This window comes from Eptatretus burgeri, chromosome 4, assembly GCF_056783735.1.
Source record: "Eptatretus burgeri isolate ZD-2024b chromosome 4, Ebu_testis_v1, whole genome shotgun sequence".
NCBI classification, from domain to species: domain Eukaryota; kingdom Metazoa; phylum Chordata; class Myxini; order Myxiniformes; family Myxinidae; genus Eptatretus; species Eptatretus burgeri.
In genome coordinates, this window is record NC_140964.1 from 1543298 (window position 1) to 1569909 (window position 26612).

Sequence of the window (26612 nt, forward strand, 5' to 3'; positions counted from 1 at the left end):
GTGTTCAAATTCAGCTGAAGGCAGCAGAATGAGGATTTGTTCCCAAGTTTCTGAAAATCATATCGTCACTACTGCATTGTCAGTAAGAAACCAGTGGAACCCCGCTTCAGACAGGGGGTGGTGATCTGACGACCCCTCCTGGTGTTGTCTACACGTGATTCTAGTTCTGAACACTGTGACTGACTCTTGATGGGCATTAAAAATGCGCAGCATGAAAAGATAGCACCACCCATAAATCGCCGAAACGAAAGAGGGGCGAAATTTTTTTTTTTTGTAATTAGTCTTCCTTAGCGTAACAGTGTATCGTCTGCCCACCCTTACACAAACCTGTCCTGTTGTTAGATAGAAAATGCACTGAGTTCTTCACATTGTCGAAATATCCCTGCACGATTGTGATCCTGGGATGTGGAAATTGCAACATAATCATCATGCAGGCCCTGACATCTGGTCTCAACAAATTAACACCTTGGTACTTTCCTTCAGCAATTTTCCAGTAGCAGGATGCCAAGACTGATCCTCAAAACGAAAGACCAGTCATCCTTCTTCCAATTGTAAGAAAGGTTATGAAATCCAGAAATGAGTTGTCATGAAGTCCTTTCCTCTTTGAAAATATCTTCTCAGGGAAAAGACCATCATGCAAAGCCTCCTACTTCTGCATTCTATCAACTAGCATCAGCCGGCCAACTAGCGTAAGCCGTAACTCTTGGATGCTGTCGATGCCAAAAATCGGAGTGCATGTCCGATCCACAAGTTGCCTTTTCCTTCTTTCTCTTTGCTCTTCAAAGAGCCCCCACCTTGTTAAAAAGAAGAAAAGAAAGTATTCACTTTAATTTGTTTTGAATAAGATATTCCACAATTAATATACACTGCAATATGTAATTGATCAAACTGGTGCCGTGTAAATAACTGAGAGTTGACGCTTTTCATCGCATTGACCCACCTGTGCAGAAATGGTACAAGATTGGCCTCGAGAAGCAGAGGGCCCAGGGCTATGACCTGAGAGTGGATGCTATTCCCATCAGAGTGGCTAAGGCCTCCAGGGCTATCGCCAGTGAGGTGAGTTTCATGAATTATATTCGAGAAATTCTTGCAACAGAGGTGTAATGGTTTGAGGTGACGATTGATGCTTGAGTTTTGAGGGTCAACTTGAAGCGATTTACGGGAGTCACTCTCACGCGTGGCATAAAACCAGACCATTCACTACCCCTTGTGTTTTCTGTGCATTTATTTACTGGACTCGTTAACGCCATTGTGTCTGCCAAGTGACACCGCACTCTTGCCTTGACCAAGCTTATCCAAAACCTCCACTTTCTGTATCAGACATCACTTTCGTCGACTTATTTTGCACTTGGTTCACCACTCGCAACAGTTTTCCTCTTGGAAGACATGTTAAATACCACGAAGGGCATTAATAACCAGGAATATTGGACTTAGTTATAATTTCACGAAAAGCAGTCTTGACACGGAGAGATAAGTACAGTACAGTATGGTGTGCATTGCATGTCTCGGCATCCACACCGTTAGCAGCACCACCGAGAGCACTCGACACCACGGCGGAAGACGAAGAATACCGACCCACACCGAGGGAAAAATACCATGTAAAAGCGATACCAGACCCACGTAAAACAGAACGGTATACAGAAAATTATATGTGTAAAGTCGAAATCACGTAAAGCAAACCCATGTAAAACAAGGGTTCACTGCGTGTGTTCACCCAAATGCACCTACACCTACACACATGCACACACACACACACCGACACAGACCACATGGGGTCTGCCTCGTAGGCATGTAAGACTGGCCATTATAAAGCTTGCAGTGTTAGTGTGAGAAATTTCTGACGTCCCGAAGACTCAATAGCTCAGTGGGCGGTGATGTGATTATGTCTTTAAAGCTATCCCATTGATGAGGTCCTTTGGTTCAAGTCCAGGGTTGAGTCAGAATTTTTTCACACTAGCCCCACGCAGTAATTTATTCCTGTTTATTAAATTAATACATACACAGTACACACGTAAGTATCACCTCTTAACTGGAATGGTGACTGAAGAGGCCCCGTGCCATACCAATGCTTGCTGCAGGGGTCATGAGCAACAGGAGGTGTCTGCCACACACCCAACCCTGTTTAGGTACCCTTTACACAGTTAATAAGATCTTTAAATTGGAGTCAGGAATAAATATTTCAAAATTAAATGCATTCCTGCTCAATGGAAGTGTGTGAAAAACACAGAACCGTCCCCTGCCTATAATGCAGTGTCAGCTGTAACATTGCCAACGACGGCATCAGTGAGCCTGCACGGCTTTAGAAGCCTTTTTAATGGCAAATCCCCAGCCATCCTTTTTAGGAAAGGATTCAATCCACAGACGTGTTCCTGGTTCCCCGGTCATCATTTCCTTTTGGCGATGGCCTTTTTTTTTTTTTTTTAAATATAAAAAGGTGTTGAAAAATATCACAACAAATCATTATAACAAACGTATGGACATATACTTCGGCCCCAACCAAAGTATGCAGCCAAAACTTGTCAAACTTATATGCATGTACCTTTGCCTTAAGGCCAAGCTAATGGTCGTACAAACACAAAAATCCCAGCCAACAGGGCCAGAATCCATGGTCACACAATCAATTTGGGGATCACTATAGCCATCATCAGATGGACTGGATTCCCTCCAGGCGTTGAACTGGCACGCCATCCCATGAGGGAGTAGTACACAGTATACCTAACTCGTACTTCTAAACTGGAATGGTGACGATGTACCCTCGTGCGTGTTCACCATTCCAGCTAAGAGGTGCTATTTGTATGTATTCCCTCACGGGATGGCCTGCCGGGTCATTCAGAAAGTGAAAGTGTAACTCGTAAAATATATATTCATGAATTGTAAAATGACATTGTCGGAGTGCACGGAATGACATTTTCCTTTATTTTGACAGTACAAGTACAAAGAGGCTTACGAAAAAGAAAAAGGACATCCCATTGGAGCCTTAAGCTTAGAGGATGACCCGAAACTGGTCCATTCCATGAAGGTGGCAAAGATCCAGAGTGACCGCGAGTACAAGAAGGCCTATGAGAAGGAGAAGACGAGTTACCAAACTCCCCTTGACATGCTGAATGTGATATTGGCCAAAAAGGCCCAAGCTCTGACCAGCGACATGAACTACAAACAAGAAATCCACCGTTACACCCTGCCTCCAGATGCCATGAGTGTGCAGCAAGCCAAGATGATGCAGGATCTGCAAAACAATGTGAGAATTATGTTTTTTCATATGGTGCTTTTCTTTTTAATTTCCTGTAACTATTGGATTGTCTCAATATATACCTCAGATGCCACAGGTGTGGATTAATTAAATTTTGTCTTGTTTGCCAGAATGGTACCTCCAAAAAGATGGTGCAGAGGTAGCGCACTTAGCATTTGAGTTGTCCTGCCTGGGTTAAATTCCTGGATTAGTGTTTTGAGGGAAGAGTGTTGCATCACAAAATGTGGTGCACCTCGGATGGTGTTAAGCTCCGCATCCCATCTGCGATCAATAGTTGGATGTTATGCCTGGTGTTGGCTTGACGGTTTAAAGTGGCTGGTTTCAGATGTTAGGGTCTTGAGTTTGAGCCCCTATTGTGCTGTTAGATTACACCAGGTGGGTTGAATCAGCCGATCATCCTTCCGTGGTCGGTAAAATGAGGACCAGCTTTACTGCAAATGGGGCATTGCATCAGCGACACAGCCGCACCCCCAGCAACGATGCGACCAGCAGCCACAGGATGCATACAAATTATAGCAAAAGTTAGACGTTAATGATCCATGGCGACTTTCGTAAAGAAGAGGTGAGTTATCAACGGCACCCTGAACAAATTCCAAATTCTAGTCGCCTTCAGTCAAATGTGGAAGGAACCTCCATCTGGCCAGATCAAGGTGAGTGAAACACTTGGGCCAAAAACGTTCCTCAGCCGACCGAACAAGAAGTTGGGAACAATTGGGACCATTAAAGAAGTTGCACTTGGAATAACAGTCAGTTTTTACTTGTATCGTCAATGATTCTTGGAATGTCGGTTGTTGCTCAACATGCGTTATCTAAGAAGCTAGCTGGTGTTGGATTGTGCAGATCGAGTACAAATCAGATCTTGACTGGATGCGAGAAGGAGGATGGTTCCTGCTGGGTTCCCTGGAGCACAAGAAGGCCCAGAGAGCGGCAGAAATCTTGAGCGAGAAGAAGTACCGGCAACACCCTGCCGATATCAAGTTCACCAGCATCCCTGACTTACCCATCCTCGTTCAGGCTAAAATCAACGCAGAGAACCTCAGTGATGTACGACAATGCCATATCTCCTCTGCTAAGTTGCACAAAATTCAATGGAATCACAATTTTTATGTTTATAAAATAGCAACAAATCATTCTCTGTGATTGCTGCAGTCATGTTGCATGCTGCATGTATTCATCCAGCATCATATTACTCGTCAATGCCGATAAGTGTAACCCTTTCACTCAATGTTGCTTCTTCAACCCCATTTACATCCCAATACCAAAATATTAGTTTGTTAAACTTCATTACTCTTTTAAGGGAGGATTGGAGGACATGTCTGAGGGAGGGCAATGTTCAAGATCCTGGGGCATATAGAGGAATTTTACTCCGAAGTCATGTCCTCAGGAACTGAGGAGGATCAGGAAGAGTGTTGGAGATGGAGTTTGGTGCAGAGCAGCAGGGGTTTAGAAAGGGTAGGGGAATGCCAGATGGCATGTTCTTGCTGAGACAGCTGGAGGAGAAGAGGTTGGAGGTGCAAGGTGAGATGGCATTGTGATTTGTGGACCTGGTGAAGGCCTACGACACTGTCCTGAGAAAGATGGTGATGGCGACACTGAGGTGGATGGAAGTGCCGGAAGTAGAGGTTAGGTTGGTGAAAGGGATTTACAAGGGAACGAAGGGAAATGTTTTCGTTGGTCCTGGGATGTCCGAGGAGTTCGGCGTGGACATCGGTTTGAGGCAGGGAAGCTCTCTCAGCCGACCCGTGTTTATCATGGTGATGGAGTTGGGAAGGAGGAAGGTGAGTGAGGGGTAGTGTGTGGCTGATCTGACTGTTGTGGCGGAGAGTAAGCGCGAGATGCAGGAGATACTGGTGAAGTGGAAGGAGGCATTTGGGAAGCATAGATTGAAGATGAGTATGGAGGTGATGTGGGTTGGGCAGCAGAGAAAAAGAAATGAATATCAGCTTCGAGGAGAGGAGATCCGGGAGTTTAATAGGTTTGAGTATCTGGGAAGAACAGTGACCGGGGATGGTAATTCGGAGGCAGAGGTGAAGAATAGGATTCAGGTGGGTGTGAATGTGTGGAGGAGGGTGGAGGGAGTAATGTAATGGCAGACAGAAAAAAAAACATCAGGGAAATTGAAAGGGAAAGTTTTGGTTCTTGTGTGACGCCGGCCTACTTTTACGGTCTTGAAACGGTGGCACTGACAGAGATGATAATAAAAGTTTTAGGTCTGCGAGAACAACCGGGTCAGCAAGATGGCAGGAGTAAAGAGGGTGGATGGAAGGAGGTTTGATGAACTGAGGGAGGAGATTGCTGCACAGATGAGCTCGATGTGGTGATTGGTAAAAAGCTGGCTTCAAGAACACGTAAATGTGCCTCGGTACGCGCACGTTCCACAATCTGGAACCGTTCGGCGTGATGTGTGCTCAAAGTCCTGCGAACATTCGAGAACTTTGATCAGGCATTCTTGTTGGGTTCTTAAATGTACGGGATGGTTGTGTAAGACCTGTCTCCAAGTTGTTCCGGATTGCCAATGGAATGTGCCGTTTGATCCAACCCTCCAGTCTGGGTGATGTGCGACCTACATACCTGGCATCACACCGGCACTGAAAGTCGTGAATAACATTGTTCAGTTTTATGATAGGGAGCGCATCTTTCTGGATTGAAGGGAGCAATTTGTGCATCGTAAAAATCACTCTCGTTGCAACAGATTTGTAACATTGTGAAACGAACCGTTTCACCCATTGTTCAAACTTTTGAGATATTTTACCTCCCCATGGCAGCTTCGGATAAACCGGACACTTTTCTGGTCCAAATGCAGTGCCCTCAGACTGATTGGCAGTTTTGCGCTGCATCAACCCACGGACGAGTCGCTCAGGGTAGCCATTGTGGCGGAGAATGGCTTTAATGCGCTCAATTTCAGCAGCAAGTCGACAGGGTGAACAGATGCCCCATGCTCGATTAATAAGGGTCTCCATGAGGACAATCTTGTAGCGTGTTGAGCTGAAGGAGTCCCACCGTGTATACTGCCCGGTGAAGGTAGCCTTGCGGTAGCTTGTCGTCAAGAATCCATCCTCGGTCTTCTCGACTAACACATCTAGAAAGGGAAGTGCATTTGACTGCTCGGTCTCACGCGTAAACTTTAATGCAGGATGGAGAGCATTGAGACATACGAGGAAGTCAGTGCAGGCAGAAGGAGTATTGAAGATTGCAAACGTGTCGTCCACATATCGGTGGTATACCGTGGGTCTAACGTTCATGTTCAATTCATGGAACACGCGCTTCTCGTGAAAGCTGACGAAAATGTTTGTGAGAGGTGGAACTAATGGTGATCCCATCGCGACGCCGTCTACTTGCATATACATGTTGTCATTGAAGCTGAACTCCACTGCTTGTGTTGCTGCGTTCATGAGTTCCACAAAGACCGCTTCAGAGATAGAGGGTGGTGCAACGTTGTTGTGAAACAGCGATGCCGTACATATATTGATGGTTTCTTGGAGAGGAACATTCGTGAACAGGCTGGATATGTCAAAGGAGCACATGGTCACAGCATTCTGGTCCCGCTCCAATTCACTCACGGTTTCAGCACACCTGAATGAATCTTGGATTGCGTACTCAGATAATTACTCGAGAACAGGTTGCAAGAATTCACTCAACCACTTGGAGACTTTATGTTGCGCAGAACCAATCATCGATAGTACTGGACGTAGTGGGACGCCTTCTTTATGTATTTGGGGTAACCCGCACATCCGAGGACGCTGTGAACCACGTGGACGGATCCGCTCATATACATCATCTGGGAGTTCTTTGCTTTTGCACAATTGCAAGAAACATGTTTGCAATTTGCGTTCAAGTGCAGCTGTGCGGTCGTAATGAGCCACATGACCAAGTAACTTGGACTTTGTTTCGTCGTTCAGAATCCCAAGCATCTTTTACACGTGTTCGCGCTTGTTCATGACAACTACTCCAGATCCTTCATCAGGTTTTTATATAAATAAGTCTGGGTTGGTCTTCCGACCTGGAACAGCGGCCAGATATTCACGTTCCATATGGAAGTCAGATGCGTCGTTACGGGTTCCACAACAAGCAAATGCAATATCAGACTGTCGTGCCCGACAGGAATTTGATTTATCATTAGGAATAAGAAAACGTTCTTTGCAAACAAAAGGAGTATGTGGAAACGCTGCATCTGTTCTGACCTGGATCCAAAGAAAAATGGGAGGTCACGGGTTCCCTCAGTGCCTCAAGGCCATGATGTACATGTTCGTGTCGTTAACAGTCCAAAGATCCAATCCCCGATTGTTTCATTTTGTGTCTACATATCCAGTATTTTTGCATGTGCCCTGACGAGTTGCAAGACTGAAAGCTTTGACAGTCTGATCATGTCAATTATGGGTCAGGAGGGTCAGGAATGGGCGCATGCGCCAGAGCAGCGCGTCGATGCGTCCACTTTCCGCCGGTACTCCAGGGGCCTCCATCTGGCCATCCCGCAGGCAGATGCCCATCTTCTTGAGATACTGATCAACCTGCTGCAACCACGAGGCACGTGGTCGGCCCATTGGCCTCCTCCACTCACGAGGCTCCCTCGCTGAGAGAATCTGGTGAGCAGGATCAGCGTCAGGAAAACGAGCCACATGTCCAAACAGCCGCAGCTGACGTTCACGGACTATGCAAGTTGCAAATCTCATTTGAGTCTCTCTCAGCAACCGCTCGTTGGACACAAAGTCCGACCAGCGATAGCCAAGGATTCTCCGAAGAGACCTGGTACCAAAGGAATTAAGTCTCCGTCTCAAGGCCCTGTCACACCTTGACGATTTAGCCGGTGTATGCCTGACATATGCAAAATTTGGCTAAAACGATGGCACACGTCGAATACGTTATGGGTAAGTTTGTATACGTTAAGAGCACGCTGGCATACGTCGGAGAACGCCGAGGTGTGAGACAAATTTTCCATGCTTGAAATTTTTCGACGTATACCAGCGTATGACTCACACCTTCCATATAATGCTGGCCATAAGTTGTAGGCACGTTACGCGGTCGTTGACGCACGTCGACACACGTTACTTGTAAGTTACTCATAAGTCGAAACACGTCGAGGTAATGGTTAGCGTCAGTGTTCCAGACTCCCTGTTTTTTGGGGTTTTTTTTCTTCGGTATGACAGTGATGTTAACACTTCGATTTCTAGTGCGGTTATAATATAATATAATTAAAAGGCTGCCGCTCAACAATTTAAATCGGCAAATTTTTCATACGGTGGCTAAAACGTCAAGGTGTGACAGCGGCTTCACACTTCGATGTCCAGTGCGGTTATGATTTGAATCGTCGAGCCGCAGCCTATGAATAGCCTACGCCACATGATCGTCGGCGATACGCTGCCACGCTATGCATAAGTTAGACTATCGTTGGGCATAGGTTGTGAACGCTGACAACACGCTCAGCATTCGTTGGTATAAGTGATCTATATGTGATTAAAACGTTCTGTGTATGTTATAATACATTATGCATACGTCCAACACGTTATTATACGCCCAAAACTTAAAAAAAACATCAATAGTTCAGCGTACGCCAGCGTTTTACATACATTTGAGACCTTGCCATACGCTGGCTAAAACGTCAAGGTGTGACAGGGCCTTCAGATCCCTGGTCAGAGTCCAAGTCTCACATCCATAAGGCAAGACTGGAAGCACCAAGGACCTGAAGACTCGGACTTTAGTCCTCCCGCACAGGTACCGGCAGTGCCACACTCCATGATCCAGTGAATGCATGACTCCCCAGGTTCGACCCAGACAGCAGCTAGCAGAGACATGAATATCACTGCCAAGGTAAGTGAATCTCTCCACGACCTCAACATCCTCACCACAAACAGGCACAGACAGGACAGCAGCATCCAATATGTCATTGAAAGCCTGGATCTTGGTTTTGACCCAGAAAACGTGTCATCCCAGCGGCTCCGACTCCTCATTCAGCACCTCGAGGGTCCCCAAAAGGATATTTAAAGTCTCCGCAAAGATGACTGCATCGTCTGGAAATCAACTTCAGAGATCTTGACATTCCCAAACGATGCACCGCAGCTTGATCTCTCCAACATCCTCCCCAGATGGTGCCACCACATCCCACAGCACTTTCAGTACCAGAGTATAGTTCAGACATCAGATCGATCAGTTTTGGTGGCACCCCACGAAGACCAAGAATCCTCCAGAGGGCATCCCGATTCACTGAATCGAACACTTTACAGAGATCAACATAGGCTGCAAGCAGCCCCTGCCGAAACTCTCGTCTGCATTCGGTGAGGACACGAAGAGCAAGGATACGGTCAATCGTTGACCTCTTTGGTGTAAAGCCTGACTGCTCTGGATGCTGGTGCTCAGGCAGATGGTGGCGAACCCTATCAAGAATTATCCGAGCAAAGACCTTGGCCGGCACTGAGAGCAGCGTCACCCCTCTGTTGTTGTTGCAGTCTTGGCGATCACCCTTCCCTTTCCAGAGAGGGACAACAAGGCCCTTAAGAAGTTCAGTATGGATGCCACAGATCCTTGGAGCTTTACCCTGTTTCAACTGGTTCACCGCAGCTTGTGTTTCCAACAACGAAGGTGGACCACAGTTCATTGGAGGGTCAGCAACAGGGATTGCAACACCCTTGACGTCCAACTCGACAGCTGGTGGATCAGCCTGGTACAACCGCTCAAAGTAACCGGCCCAGCGGGCCTTCACTTCAGACTCCTCTGTCAAGAGCCTACCACTCTCTGCTCGAACTGCAGTGCTCCGAGGGACGGGCTTGGATGAACGTAATACGCGAATTCCCCTGTAAGCGGGACGAGAATCACTTGACCACAGGTGATGCTCTACCCCCTCACAGATTCCTCGCACATAGGCCTCCTTGTCCACTCTCAGTGCACGTACAGTTTTATGCCTCAGCTCCCTGAGCAGCTCAGCTCTGCCATTCATCCTGGCCCTGCAACTCTCAGTAGCACCACTGTGACCCTGCGACTCTCAGTAGCACCACTGTGACCCTGCGACTGGCCCTGTGACTGGTCAATGGTATCCAGTGTCCTTTGAGAGACAAAATTCCTCTTTGCCCTTTGGTGAGTTCCAAGACATCCACCGGCAACATCAAGGACGGTGATCTTGAAGGCACTCCACAACTATTCAGGATCTCCCAAAGCACCCAGACACTCCAAATCTCCACTCAGCCTGTTCGCAAACTCTTCAGCTACCCTCTCATCCTTGAGCTTGTCAACATGCAGCCTAGGCTGGGATGGTACCATTCTCCTGGATTTAAGATGCAACTTAAGAGTTGCTACAACAAGCCAGTGGTCAGTATTGAGGAACTGAGCACTCAGGTAGACCCTGCAGTTCTGGATCATCCTCCAGCGACCATCAATGAGGACATGGTCAATCTCCTTTGCTACACCGCCAGTGTTGGAATAACAAGTCCAGCGATGAGCTCGTGGGTGCTGAAAACATGAACCGGACACCTTAAGTCCATGACTTATTACAAAGTCAAGGGACTTCGTGCTATTCAGGTTCACAGTTCCAGACCCATGGGGACCAACACATGTCTCATAACCATCCCTATCAGTTCCAGTCGATGCATTGAAATCCCTCAAGACAAGAAGAGTATCTTTCCTGGGGCACTGATCAACCACAGACTCGAGCGTGGCATAGAATGCGTCCTTCACGGTGAGATCACTCGCCTCAGTCGGAGCATATACAGAGACCAGGGAAATGACACCCAAGGAATGATGAATCCTTAGTCTCATAATACGCTCGTTTATCGGTGTTACCTCAATTATTGGTGTTGTGTCAATTATGCCGATCTACTTACTACCTTTTATTTGAAAACTAGTAGTAATGCCCGGTGTTGCTCGGGCTAGCAATAAAGCCTGGCGTTGCCCGGGCTTTCTTGCAAATTTCCTGAATAGCGGTTAGGAGTCAGCGGTTAGGGTTAGGGTTAGCTGTTAGGGTTGGGGTTAGGGTTAGTGTTAGGTTAGCTAACCCTAACACTAACTCAAACCCTAACCCTAACAGCTTGGCGTAGTGGAGGTAAACAGCGCCCGGGGCAAAGTGGAAATTTGCGTCCCCCGTAGGCCTTAAACTTGATAAATGTATAGCCAATATAGGAAAAAATGTACAGCCAATGACCTAAGTTGGACCAAAAGCCATAATCGTACCGAATTTGAATGGAATCCGTTGGAGTTTGTGAAAATGCATCAAAACGAATTTTGAGGGGCCTCTTAAGGAAGACAATAATACCATGAGTATATGTGCCAAATCTTGTTTCATTTCATGCAGTAACAAAAATCTGATGGTGGAACAAAGAAAGGGGCGTGCCGAAATATTAATGTAGATAGCAGGAAAAAGAACAATGTCAAAACTGTCCAAAGACTGAATTTGCGATTTTTTTTTTATTTTTTTTTATTTTTTTTTAGTTTATATCACGAAAGTTGAGATGATTAAGAATTTCCCCAAATCAAGTGAAATCAACTGAATCTGCGAAATGTTGGACCACTCGTGCAAGCTGAGAAGAACAGAGAGTTGTGAATACTGTCCACATCCAAAGATGTAACTGTTTGAACTCTTACCTGGGAAACTCGAGATACATCATGCAGAATTTTGGGCGATGTACATGCAATACGAGATATCTATGATCACAAAGTGATCGCCCATGGAAAGCCTCCTCAGGTCCCGGCTCTGGAAAGCCCATGATCCAATGATGGCCATATTCTTTTCAGACCGCTATATGACCTTGACCTTCAACATTTAGTGATAGAGTGTAAATTAAGAAAATGTGTCTCCATCCACAATCTATCCATAAACTAAACATCATGAAAATCAGAGGAAAATTATTTAAGTTATGATCAAAAAAGTGTTTTTAGTTAATTAGGTCACAATCCAAAAGAGTAGGTCAAGGACATGAAATGAATAGCAGGTGCACTATTATGATGCAAGAACATATTGGAAGACCAAGCAGTCTTTGAGATTCCGCATTGGCAAAATTGAGCGGGAAAAAAAGTTTTTTTTTTTGATACCGTCATTTGACCTGAACCTTTAAACCAGTGGGGTATGATGTGAATTGAGTATACGTGTTCTTCACTCTCGGCTAACCAAAGAGGGCAATTTAGTTCTGATCGGACAAACCTTAGACGAGTTTTTGGTGGAAAATGTTAAAATGTCAATAATTGGGCCATGACCTCAAAAATTAGGTCATGGTCAAAAAATTGTCAACCCCGCATACTTTATATCCCCAATACTGATGCAAAATTTAATTCCGAAAGTCCCAGCCGGATCTGAGTTACAGCTTGGAAATTAGCAGAGAAAATGGAGAAAAACCTAAGTGGTGGTGTAGTACTTCTCGGGGGTCTAAGAAACTCTGAAACCAATCCAGTTTGGGGGCACTAATTGTGGAAACAAACCCCACAATCGGTATAAACTTTCCCCTATCCGATGAAGTGTGTTTGCGTTTGTGTTTGTGTTTTGTTGTTTTCACTCTGGATGGAGGCTGTCGTTGATGCCACCATTTCGTTTTTGTTTTTGAGCAGATGAATACACATTATGAACGACCAAAAACAATGTCTGCTTGTTCTCCACTCTGCAGTAATTATGATTGAAAACCAAAATTGTTTCACGCACAGAATGACCAAAAGACATGAAAACAATAACTTCACACTTCCGTTGTCCTTACAGCCACCTATGTTTCTGCACCTCTGCTCTCATCATAAATGACTTGGTCCACTTGTAAGTTTTGTACACCACTTGATGATTGCAATGTTTGTTTCTAAAACCGCAGATAAATTACAAATCTCAAGGAAATGAAGCAAAACACAAGTACAACCTTCCATCGGACACACTATTTCTTCTACAAGCCAAAGCTAATGCTGTCCATATGAGTGACGTAAGTTGCGTTTGATCATCTCACATTCTGGTAAGGCCTAAAAGTGTGCACACTGACCTCTGAGCTCTCGAGCCTGGGTTTGAATCTCGACGTAGCTTTTAACTGTCAGCCGGTTGTTTCGCACGTCAGATGAGGTGCTTCATCAATGTGTGCATTGGAAGTTAAACAGGGCATCCCATCTGCTAGCATTAGTTGGTGGATGTTAAATATCCCATGGTGTCCTTCACCAAGAGTAGGAGAGCCAGCACCTTGGCCAAATTATAGCTTCCTGCACAATCAGTCGAGTATTCTGCACCAGAGTGGCGACCCATCCAGGATTGTGACCTCAGCCAAAGAAACTGTTTCAGGAGATCCGACGCTCTATATAGAGCATGGTGCACAAGACAAGACACGACATTCTGCTATCCTTTGGTTTTATGGGGTTTCTTTTTAGTTTTGCATAAGCTTTGAATTCACTATTTTTAGTTTTGCTCATGAAACCTTCAGGCATAAACAGCACTGTCCAGGAATGGTGTTGATATAAACTTTTGCAAATCTATGTGATGATTGCACACTGCCTGCCCCTTTTGATTTGTGGTCCATGGTATTGCCCTGCAAAGATCTCCTCTCCCAGCAAGCACAGACAGGTTGAGACACAATCGAAGGAATACTTTAACAAGTCAAAGTGGGCATTTGGGTAATTCGTTTTTGTAACTTCCTGGGATCAGTTGATGACGGTGACTTAACATCTTGCTGTCAAAAGAAAGACCATTTAATTTAATTTTAATTTAATTTAATTTATTATCTCTGCCACCGAAGGTGGATGTTGTGTTTTCACCCGTCTGTCTGTTTGTGAACAAAATATCTCAAAAAGTTGTTGACGGATTGGAATGAAATTTTGTGGAGAGCTTTGGTTTGTGACAAGGACGAACTGATTAGAGTTTGGTGACGATGCGAATCCAGATCTGGATCCGAGAATTTTTAAAGTGATTTTTTCCACCATGAGAGACGGGACCAAACCCAGCATATAGCAGGATATCTCAAAAAGTTCTGGACCGGTTCGGACGAAATTGGTGCATGAGTTAGGTGATGAGAACAAGCTGATTTAAATTTTAGTTCAGGTCTGAATCCAGATCCGGCCTATCGGTGGGATACAAAACGTAAACTAATCAGCCTGGTGGGTGTATGTGCTCTACGGAGTGCCCTTTTAGTTTGACTTGCTTTGTCGGTGTTGGAGAGAAGGAAAGCTCCGTTTGTGAGGTACTTTGTCTTCCTGTGGCTCGTCTGTTTCCAGATATATTACAAATTAGAATGGCAAAATTCCAAGGGTAAAGGTTATGAACTTCCACTTGATGCCATTCCAATCACAGCTGCAAAGCGTTCCCGAACAATTGCGAGCAGTGTGAGTAACTTTTTTTTTCTTCTTTCTATTCATATCGTATTTTGTATATTTTAATAAGTTACTATTGTGCCACAGCCATGCACTGCCCTCGAAAAGAAACAATAATTTTCAGTTTGCATTCGTATTTTTTTTCCACACATTTGATAAAAAAAAAAAAATCTTCCATCAAGACCGACTGTATCTTTGTGGTAGCCTGGTTTATTAAATGATGTATACAACTTTTTCTGACAGTTCAAATACAAAGAGGCTTATGAAAAAGAAAAAGGACATCACATCGGAGCACGAAGTCTTGAGGACGACCCCAAGCTGGTCCACTCCATGAACGTGGCCAAGATCCAGAGTGAGCGCGAGTACAAGAAGGCCTACGAGAAGGAGAAGACGAGTTACCAAACTCCCGTGGACATGCTGAATGTGATATTAGCCAAAAGGGCCCAGGCTTTAACCAGCAACATCAACTACAAACAAGAGTTCCACCGTTACACAATGCTGCCCGATGCAGTGAGTGTGCAGCAAGCCAAGATGATGCAGGAGCTGCGCAACGATGTAAGGACTATATGATGCTCTTTGTTCATGAGTTGGGTGGTTTTTTTTGTTTTTTTTTTTACATCACAAGGTATCTGAAAAATCGAAATTTTGTTTGTTCCACTTTCTTGTATTTTTCATGTTTTCTTCATATGTTGTTCTGATTGTGTTATAATTAGATTGATTACAAATCGGACTTGGAGTGGATGAGGGAGGGAGGCTGGATCCCACTCGGCTCCCTCGAGCACAGGAAGGCCCAAAGAGCGGCAGAAATCCTGAGCGAGAAGAAGTACCGGCAGCACCCGTCCTCCCTCGAGTTCACCAGCATCCCTGACTCGCCCGATCTCATTCAGGCCAAGATCAACTCGAGAAACCTCAATGATGTATGGATGATGAAACCACATACAGTACATAGCGGCTTCTTGTAGTCTGGTGTTTGACATCCATAAGTCATAATAATGTCTTTCTACCTCCCAGTGGATTTACAAGGACGATTGGGAGAAGGACAAAACCAAGGTTCACATAATGCCAGACACTCCAGATCTACTTCAATCCAAGTTAAATGCTTTCAACATCAGTGATGTGAGTGCAATATTTATACCCAGCGGAAAGTGGATTTGCTTCATATTGGATGACACAATATGTCGGTTTTTGTTTCTTTTTTTGTTGTTGTTGTTGTTGTTGTTCATGGCATCAAATTGAAAAATTAAGTTGTGTTGTTCATTTTGTTGTTCAAACGAAAGCCTTCTTCTGCAGCCTGCAAAATGCAGGATGAAATCTCCCAAATGCAAATGGGTTCATGTGAGGCTTGCTGCTTTGTTGTGTTTCATTAATGTATTGATGCTGTTAAAGTAATCGTGTCAAAATCTGATGAATGCTGCCTTCGTTAATTTAACTTGTTCGAATACCTTCTTCATTGCAGATTTATTACAAGCATGGGTGGGAAGAGATTAGACATCAGGGCCACCACATGAAAGAAGATGCGATTGCAATCAGAGCTGCCAAGGCTTCTCGAGACATTGTCAGTGAGGTGAGTCCGTTGATCCTCAAACCGCTCTGTATATCATTAGTCCTTATGATACTTCAACGCTCGAGGAACCCAAACTCAATGTTTGATTTTTCTGAAAACCATCGAGGATCATTAATCACAGTTTAATTTGAAGGGGAAAAAAAATTGAAATTTTTTTTTGCCAATTAGAAAATGTTGAAAAAAGCCCGAGTGTCGATTTTTTTAGTCAGTTCCGAAGGAAGTGACTTATAAAATTGGGGTCCGTGTCCGTCTGTCCGTCCGTCCGTCTGTCCACAATCAATCTTTCGATCATTATTCTGTAACCTGTGGTCAGAATGACTTGAAACTCGGAGGGATGATACTTGGGGAGATGTCGCAGAACCTCCCGCAATAAAATTTCAGATTTGTCACCAATTGACTTAATTAGTCTAATAACTTAATCTTCAAAGTCCTAAAACTCGTAGACTATTCATCGTTTTTGCTTCTGGTTTGGTATCATGGTTCTATGGAACAATGTTTGTACCCAATCATAGCGTTTTTGTTTTTTTTTCCTGAATTTTTGCCCAGGAAGAAAGATAATGAGTCTTGCTTAGTGTGAACTTAATTGGGGCCGGAATAAAAATAATGAATGTTAATGAATATATCCAATATCGATGAAGTCGGAACTGACCAGGGCCCACGGGCAGTATTTGTGATTTAGCCACGATGTCACCCCTTGAAGCCATATTGATCCGAACGGCGTTTACATAGAGAAACGGTGCACGTCGAGCTCGGATTCACACACTGATTCCACCGTCATTCGCGACTCCGAATGTTCTCAGAATGTTGAAACTGATCAGTGGGAGTTTGAAGAAACTATTGGAGACAAAATTAGTGATGGAAACGTTTTCGGGGGAATTGGGGGAGTCTGACTGTCTCAGACTATGAAACCTCCAATTGGAGAGCTGAACACTGAACAGGCTGCTCCCACCGAGACCATTGGGAGGCGACGCATCAGTGGAGAACATCCAATCAGAATTGACTGTTGATTGGTGTCTATTTGACTGTTCTTCATCAGTCGGGTTTGTTTTTCCATTCAATTGATGGTTTATAAGGGAGGGATTTTTGTACTCACTGATCGGTTCTATTACTCGAGTTGAAGTACCCATCGTCGCCCGACAGCCAATACCGCGGGCTAAATGGGTGACGAATGCTTTGTCCAAACGTCGCAGGCTGATCAGGTGTCTTGTATGTTATATGATCATCCCGTTTCATACTTTTCTTTCCCCGGATGCCATTTGTAGCCATGCCGTGTCCCACCGGTATGTCCGTGAGGTGTCGATGTCTCGCCCCAGTGGATGGTGATTGTGGAGAGGGGAGGAGAGCGGAGTATGGAAGGGGGGGTGGGGTGGTGGTGGGTATTGTGCGGGCAATGGTTGAGGGAAGGTTGATGGGGGATTGTGGGGAGATGGTACCCTGAAAGTTTCAGCGTCCTTGGCAAAATCCTCTCTGTGGAGTAGATGATGATGATACATAATACACTCTCTCCACTATAAATAGATGGTGTTCATTTGATTTGTAGAAATTTGTGTTGGTAATAGTTCATTGGTTTCAGGTGCTCTTGTGGTTCCCATCATGCGCTGCCTTTTTGGCTGCTGGCTGCATCATTGGTTATTGGCGCAGCTATGCCGCTGATGCAGTGCCCCTATTTCCAGTATACTGGTACTCATTTTGCCGACCTCGGAAGGATGACAGGCTGAGTCAACCCCTTGGTGTTAATTCAGTGGCCGACGGGGCTCGAACTCAGGACCCGAGGATCCCAAGCCACCACCCAAACCGCTAAGCCAACAAACACCAGGCTACGCTTTTGTGGTAACTGCCAGGCAATGGCAACAGATGTTTGATTCACCACTCAGATTGTCCATGTATATGTGCTGGTAGCTCGGAAGAGATGCAGATAATTATATTGCTATATATATATATATATATATATATATATATATATATATATATATATATATATATATATATATATATATATATATTTGACCCTGTTGAACCGTGGCTTTGGGTTGGGATAGCTCCGAACCAACTTAGTTTGAGCACAGGTTACGATACAAAACTTCACGTAATGGGTAACAGTGTCCGTGTATTCATCCAGATCAGCAGATGAGTCCTCAAATACATTCCAGTCTGTTGTCTGGAAACACCATTGTAGCTGAACAATGCATTCTTCTGACCAGCACTGCATGGTCCTTACGACAGGCTTTGAACACTTGAGTTCCTGTTTAAATGCTAGTATCACTAAAACTGAAGCATGATCAGATTTGCCATAGTGAGGGTGTGTTACCGAATAATAAGCACCCTTGATTGTTTTATCGCAGTGGTCTAAAGTCTTAGTGCCTCTTATTAGACACGTGACGTGTTGGAAATAGTTGGGGAGGTACCTTCTTGAGGTTGCAGTGGTTGAAACAGCATCAGAGTAGGAGTTTTCATCATGAAAAATAATATCTGAAAGTTCATGAAGTTCTGTTGTGGCATTGACATGTGGTTGTATGTAGACTGCAATCAGGATAACCGACATGTACATATATATATATATATATATATATATATATATATATATATATATATATATATATATATATATATATATATATATATAAAATTCTAGCATGCCTCGATCAACATTTTGTTGATTTCATTCATAGTTTTGACATGTCCGCCGACACAGAACGACATTAGCCTTCACGAGTAAGACTAACTCTTCATTATAAATTCCTTCACTGTTCTGGAAACCAGAATACAAATTGTCGTGCTGGAAATTGGTTCATGGATTGCACACAACAGGCAGTGCCTGCCACATCCAAACCGAGCTGTCTCAGGCCATGTTCGGGTTCATTAGGGCAAACGGCTCGGTTAAATATGAAAAACTACTTCTCTGGTTTTTTTTAACAGGCTGACATTTTAATAAATAAGTCTGTCATCCTGCTCTAAGTTAGATAACTCGTCATTCTTTCAAACGTAGTTATTTACTCGTATCCATTGCGCCCTGTTAACGACTTTCATCTCCATGTATCGATGACAATATGCTACGATCGTCCTTGTCGATACGATAGAACAAAATTACTTAAATATTATGTGCTTTTCATAAAGAAAAGTCTATCACGGTCAGATTTGAACCATCCTTTGCTGTTGTATGCTGCAGTACAAGTACAAAGAGGCCTACCAAAAGCAGAAAGGACATCATATCGGGGCTCAAAGTTTGGAGGACGATCCAAAACTGGTTCACTCCATGAAAGTGGCGAAGATGCAGAGCCATCGCGAGTACAAGAAGGCGTACGAGAAGCAGAAGACCGAAATGCACCTTCCGTTGGATATGATGGACTTGGTTTCTGCAAAGAAGTGTCAGAGTTTGATCAGCAGCATTGGTTACAAAAATATCCCCCATGAATGGAAATTCCTAACGGACAACATGTCAGTTGCCTTGGCTAAAAAGGCCAAAGAAATTCTAAGTGATGTAAGTTCCTTTTTGTTCGTGTGTACGTTAAGGTCTCTCATTTCGATGAGCACACTTTTTTTTTTTTTTTACCTTCGCTACTGAAAGTGGGCAGAGGTTATGGTTTCACCTTTCCGTCTGTCTGTCTGTGAACAGGACATCGAACAAAAGTTGTGGACGCATTCAGACAAAATTTGGTGGACAGATTGTGTGTGTGTGACAAGGACAGAATGGTTAGATTTTGGTGAAGATCCGAATCTAGATTTGGATACGAGAATTTAAGTGATTCTTCACTGTTGATTGATAGGGCCAAAACTATATATCGCACGATATCTCAAAACGTTGTGGACGGATTATGACGAAGCTTGGTGCACATGTTGGCTGTGTGACAGGGACAAATCGATTTCAATTTTAGTGAAGATCAGAATCCGGATGTGAACATTTTTCAAGTGATACTTCACCATTGACGGTCAAAATTGATATGTAGCATGAAATCTCAAAAGGTTAGGGACGAGTTTTGACAAAACTTGGTGAATGAGTTGGTTAGCTGACGAGAACAAGGCAATTCGATTTTGGTTTCAGTCCGGATTCAGATCCGGCTTATCAGTGAGATACAATACGTACACTGTTCAGTCTGGCGGAGGTATGCACTCTCATAATCGTTTTTATCTTTGACTGTAGCTTGAAAATTCAAGTAAGAATCTTGTAAAGGACTAATTGTAACAGTTTTTGTAAAATACCTCTGTATGCATCTGCAGTCTGAATACAAAGCTGACCTGGAATGGATAAGAGAAATGGGTTGGATCCCTTTGGGCTCCCTGGATCACAAGAAGGCCCAGAGAGCGGCAGAAATCCTGAGTGAGAAGAAGTACCGGCAGCACCCGTCCACCATAGAGTTCACCAGCATCCCTGACTTGCCGGACATCGTTCAAGCAAAGATCAACTCGAGAAACCTCAACGATGTACGGAGGGTTCGACCACAGACATGGTGACCAATAATTGTTCAATAGTCAATGATTTTTTAAGTAACCTTGCTGAAATGTGACCATCTTGTGTACCAGGCATTGTATCGGGAGGCTTGGGACCAGGAAAAGACCCACGTCCACATCATGCCAGACACTCCAGGTCTGCTTCAAGCAAAACTCAACTCGTACAACATCAGTGATGTAAGTTGTTCGATTTCTGGGCCCTGCAAAAGTGATGATTATTCTTTGGAACTCATAAGCTAACAGAAATTATTAGTCATTACATGAGCCAATCAAGCAGTGGAGGCTTGTACCCCAGCACCATAATGGAGACTTCACTCCTCTTTTTTATTTATTTAATTAAATCATCCTTTTTTAAGATATTGCAACATCATTGCTTGCTGGTAGTTTTGCTTGCAACTATATGATAAGACAGCAGCTGTGGGGATTTGAAATAGACAGGCTTATGTCATGGATAATCCGACAGGATGGCACAGAGGTGGCGGACCCACGTTTGAGCCGTCTTGTCTGGTCGGTACTGCTTTTGGCCTGATTGTCGGATTGGTGCTTCACTTCTCTAATTGATGTTAAGCTGGGGATCCATCTGCTACCACTCGTTTGTGGATGGTGAAAAGTTGACGTTATCTTTCGTTATGAAGAGTAAGCGAAGTATTGCCGGCACCTGGGCTGAATTCAAAATGACAGAAAAAGTACAACAACTGGGAAGCATGCAAACAAGGACACATGGTTGCACCAATGCATAATGAGAGATGTTACAGCTGAAAGGGGGATGACATGGTCTTGGTGGTTGTCGAAAAGCTCCACTGAGGGAGAAAAGGGAGAGACGACGAGGGGGTGTTGAGGAACGAATTTGAAGGCTTTTGGGTGAAGAGAATGAGACGACAGCCTCGAAAACCTGGTTCCATGTGTGATCAAAGAGTGGGATGATTGAATGGTGGTGAGCACTGAACATAGCTTTGGACAGAGTAACAAGGTAAGTCTCTGGTAGCATGCTTGTGGTGGGGGTGAGAGTGGACAATGACAGTGGTTGGGTAGGGAGGTGAGAGGACATGATCAGCAAGATAAAAGAGAAGTGGAAAAAGTCTTCCAGACCCAACAGTGCCTGTCATGTGCAAGTAGCACACCCTGAGGCTGAACTTCCTTTTGAGATGCCAATGATACGTGACGAGCCTTCGACTTCAAAATGGAAACAGCCCATATTGGAGAACTATATATTCCATGGCATTTTCATGAAGGCCTTGTCCACCATTACATGTGGAGAATGGCAGAAGGAAGACTTGGTCATGTGCAGAATTCCAAGGAAGTGGTAGCTGGCTTTGGTGGCCACCTTGGATATATCTGCGTGACACAGGTTATGGTGATGGTCAGGAGTTCCAGAGACTATAGCTCTCCCAGAAGCTGACCATAGAAATATATTGGAGGATTTTCCAGCCAGTCCTTAAGGAGGTACAAAGTGTGAGTGTGGAGAATTCCTGAATCGGAACGCATATTCCAGAGAGATGACCAGTTGCTTATTTTTTGATAGCAGTCGACAGAGATTCTGTCACAACCTGCCTGGTAGATTGGTGAGGAACAGTCCTGTATCGGGCAGAATTGTCTGCAAAATGATACGATGAATTATCCAGTGACGAAGGGGTCATGGATTTAGTCCAACAAGAAGATTGGCTCCGGAATGCTATCTTGAAGGATGCCACAATCTTGAGGTTGAGCATAGGAGAAAAGAAGCAATTGGAAATAATCTTTTCTCCATGAGTGCAGATCAAATCTGAAAAAACATTTCAGAAGGGGACCATGATGACCATTTGCTGACAGTTAAAAAAACTAGGGTTGGATGATAGTATTGAAATACGCGGAGAGAAGTCTCCTGCATAACGTGTCAGGATTTCCACGTGTGTTGTTTTATTTTACTTAAAAATCTTAAATCTGTTCAGCTTTTGTTTTAGCAACCTTGTTGTCTGCCATCTTTTGTTGTTCCTTTAAACATCAATTACTATTGAGCTTTGGAGCTGTTCCTGACAACACATAAAGCAACAGTTTTTCACAGTTCAAATGTTAAAGTTTGTTGTGTTTACAGAAATGCTACAAGGTTGGTTTGGAGAAGCAGAAGTCCGACGGCTATGATCTTAGGGTGGATGCCATCCCCATTAGGGTGGCCAAGGCCTCCAGGGCTATTGCCAGTGATGTGAGTTGCTTTACGTGAAAAAATTGTAACTTGTAAAATGACAGTGTAAGAGTCCACTAAGTAAATTTTCCTATATTTTCACAGTACAAGTACAAAGAGGCTTACGAGAAAGATAAAGGTCATCCCATTGGAGCTCTGAGCCTTGAGGATGACCCTAAGTTGGTCCACTCTATGAACGTGGCCAAGATCCAGAGTGAGCGCGAGTACAAGAAGGCCTACGAGAAGGAGAAGACGAGTTACCAAACTCCCGTGGACATGCTGAGTGTGATATTGGCCAAAAAGGCCCAGGCTCTGACCAGCAACATTAACTACAAACAAGAGTTCCACCGTTACACAATTCTGCCCGACGCGTTGAGTGTGCAGCAAGCAAAGATGATGCAGGAGCTGCGCAATGATGTGAGGACATTTAGCTTTAGCTGTTCGGGATTTATCTATATGCGTTGGGGTAAATTAACTGGTTTATCGTGTGTGTGTGTGTGCGCGTGTGTGCGCGTGCGTGCGTGTCGTTGGTTGTCATCTTAGTATGTGGGTTTCAGAAGGTGACTGACTCTTTGACACGACGCTGACGTCATGGACATAAATTATACCAACACATCACCTCTAAACTTGGAGGCAACCATATGGTCCTCAAGTTTTTGCAGACTGAGATTTAAAGCCTATGGTCACAAATAGACGGAAGCGGAGATGTCGATCTCGATTTCGCCCTTGATGTGGGCTCATCAGGACAACATACTGCTGATCGTTTATTCGTGACCATATTAGGCTCATTAATAAAACTGAATCGAACCCTCTAACTTCACCCATTTCATTTCTGGAAACTGAGCATACCTAAGAATTACTATTTCACGACAGAAATGTTAATTAAAATCCCACCTGACTTACCAATGACCTACTTGAAGGAGGTAATTACCTGCTCCAGATGGTCTGATCCGCGATTTGTGCTTGGTATTCAAATTCCTCAAGGATGAGCATTTATATGCTTCCTATTAAAGGCAGCCCTGCACACATCCACGTCACAATAAAGCAAATTGAGATTATCTAATTTTAATGAATATATCGAGCTTTGTTTGCAGACGAGGAATATAACAGTCATGAATGGCAAGTTGTCCTTTTCTTGTCTCTTGGTTTGCTTGTGTCTTCCTGTGTCTAATTTGAATTGAATGTTGTCTCCTCCACAAAGTTTGAAAGATTGCATAATAGATTTTCATTTACCTGGAATATGTGTTCAGTTTTTAAAACAGCAAGTGTTAGTTACGTTGTAGACAAACATATTGGAGATTTTAAAGTGAAGAAACAATTGATTTCCACTCAATCTGTTGTCATCAAATCAAATGGAAATAATCATGAGACCATACACCCGAATGCATGACATCAGCTGCACCTTCATCATTGACATTAAGAAGTGATTAAAGAAAGTGAATTTTATCCAGAAAACTTGATGGATTCTCATATTCTTATTTTTCAAGACTTGTGAAAGTAGAAAAAGCTCCTTAATTTTGGTCCCAGCTTACAGTTTCACCTACAATCAAGTGATGTGGCTTCACCTGCTGTCAGTGAAGGGACGTGATTTCATCTACTCTCGATGAAGGGGCGTGGTTTCATCTACTCCCGATGAAGGGGCGTGGCTTCATCTACTCCCGATGAAGGGACATGGTTTCATCTACTCCCAATTGAGATGGACATGGTTTCATCTACTCCCAATTGAGATGGACATGGTTTCATCTACTCCCAATTGAGATACACATGGTTTCATCCACTCCCGATGAAGGGACATGATTTCATCTACTCCCGATGAAGGGACGTGGTTTCATCAACTCCCGATTAAGGGACATGGTTTCATCTACTCCCAATTGAGACACACATGGTTTCATCCACTCCCGATTAAGGGACGTGGCTTCATCTACTCCCGATGAAGGGACATGGTTTCATCTACTCCCAATTGAGATGGACATGGTTTCATCTACTCCCAATTGAGATGGACATGGTTTCATCTACTCCCAATTGAGATACACATGGTTTCATCCACTCCCGATGAAGGGACATGATTTCATCTACTCCCGATGAAGGGACGTGGTTTCATCAACTCCCGATTAAGGGACATGGTTTCATCTACTCCCAATTGAGACACACATGGTTTCATCCACTCCCGATGAAGGGACATGGTTTCATCTACTCCCAATTGAGATGGACATGGTTTCATCTACTCCCAATTGAGACACACATGGTTTCATCCACTCCCGATGAAGGGACATGGTTTCATCTACTCCCAATTGAGACACACATGGTTTCATCCACTCCCGATGAAGGGACATGATTTCATCTACTCCCGATGAAGGGACGTGGTTTCATCAACTCCCGATTAAGGGACATGGTTTCATCTACTCCCAATTGAGACACACATGGTTTCATCCACTCCCGATTAAGGGACGTGGTTTCATCTACTCCCAATTGAGATGGACATGGTTTCATCTACTCCCAATTGAGACACACATGGTTTCATCCACTCCCGATGAAGGGACATGGTTTCATCTACTCCCAATTGAGACACACATGGTTTCATCCACTCCCGATGAAGGGACATGGTTTCATCCACTCCCGATGAAGGGACATGGTTTCATCCACTCCCGATGAAGGGACATGGTTTCATCTACTCCCAATTGAGACACACATGGTTTCATCCACTCCCGATGAAGGGACATGGTTTCATCCACTCCCGATGAAGGGACATGGTTTCATCTACTCCCAAATGAGACACACATGGTTTCATCTGCTCCCGATTGTGGGACATGGTTTCACATGCTCCCAAAAAAGGGACGTAGTTTTAGCTGCCGATGATATCAACAACCACCAGCACATCTTCCTTCCAATTGGTCAGCTTTATCATGGAAAACCATAAAAATACTTTACTTTATTTAAAGAGCAGAAGTACAGAAAATACCTAAAATTATATTTCATTGCTCATTTGAGGCATTTCAAAATGAGAAAAATATACACTAATATTCTCTCGGCTCTCGACATTGGTAAATTAAATTGATTAATCGGTTCTACCTTCTAACTCTGTCCTCTTCAGTGTAAACTTTCTGCTCTTCTCTCTTTTGTGTTTTGGTTTTACATTCTGCATAATTTGTTGCTCCATATATCCTGGGTGCATCACATGCGGGATGAGGCATCGGTCTGTGCACATATTAAACCAGAGGACCCATCTGCCAGCACTGGTATTGGTGGACATTAAAGAACCCCCCATGGTGTCTTTCCTGAAGAGTCAGCGAGTTATCCCTGGTGTCCTGAACAAACTTAACGGATTCATGTATAAATATGAACTTTCCCACCCGGATTTCTCCCAATGGCAAATCTTCCCTCCTGGATTTGGTGATGACCAACTTCCTCGTATTTTGCTCGTCCTCGGCCCCAATTGGCTCTTTAGATCACGTGCTAGTGAAGGTCAACATCTCTCTGGCCATTCTCTTCCACAGAAACCTGCTCTCTCTTATGTACAGATTCATCCCATCTCATCTTCAGTTAGTTATCTCACCCATCCTCCCACTCTTGGTACTCTGAATCCAGTTTTGAGGCTGTTGTTTTAAAATAACTTGCATTCTCCTCCTGGAAGGTGAAGACAACCTCAGATCATTCCATAAAGCCCGAAGAAAGTGTGTCTACCCTCTGGAGAGCCAGAAAACAACATCTGTCCAACCTGAAGAGTCAACTTTCAAACTTGTCTTCCTCCTCTAAAACTTGTTAAGAAGGTCATTCATAAGACAGGTGGGATATTTATTGACATTTCTGCAGTGAAATGGTAATTCTTAGGTTTGCTCAGTTTCCAGAAGCTGAAAAATTGAATCCTTAATAATGTGTTGCTTTTCAAAGGATTTTAACCTTGCAATCCCTGGGATGTCACAATCCAATGTAACCTCACCACTTGTCCAGGT

The 26612-nt window shown here is 44.0% G+C and overlaps 1 protein-coding gene across 5 annotated transcripts in view; it reads left to right on the plus strand.

The window, feature by feature from the left end:
* LOC147027319 (nebulin-like) overlaps nt 1-26612 on the plus strand; it is a 247279-nt gene that overhangs the window by 84180 nt on the left and 136487 nt on the right. For all 5 annotated transcript variants that reach the window (XM_085876653.1, XM_085876654.1, XM_085876655.1 and 2 more), the window contains exons 45-58: nt 949-1056; nt 2927-3238; nt 4091-4294; nt 13021-13125; nt 14399-14506; nt 14738-15049; nt 15208-15411; nt 15506-15610; nt 15951-16058; nt 19225-19536; nt 20274-20477; nt 20577-20681; nt 22576-22683; nt 22768-23079. In XM_085876653.1, the coding sequence (XP_085732779.1) occupies nt 949-1056; nt 2927-3238; nt 4091-4294; nt 13021-13125; nt 14399-14506; nt 14738-15049; nt 15208-15411; nt 15506-15610; nt 15951-16058; nt 19225-19536; nt 20274-20477; nt 20577-20681; nt 22576-22683; nt 22768-23079 (2607 nt within the window). The remainder of the gene's footprint in view (nt 1-948; nt 1057-2926; nt 3239-4090; nt 4295-13020; nt 13126-14398; nt 14507-14737; nt 15050-15207; nt 15412-15505; nt 15611-15950; nt 16059-19224; nt 19537-20273; nt 20478-20576; nt 20682-22575; nt 22684-22767; nt 23080-26612) is intronic.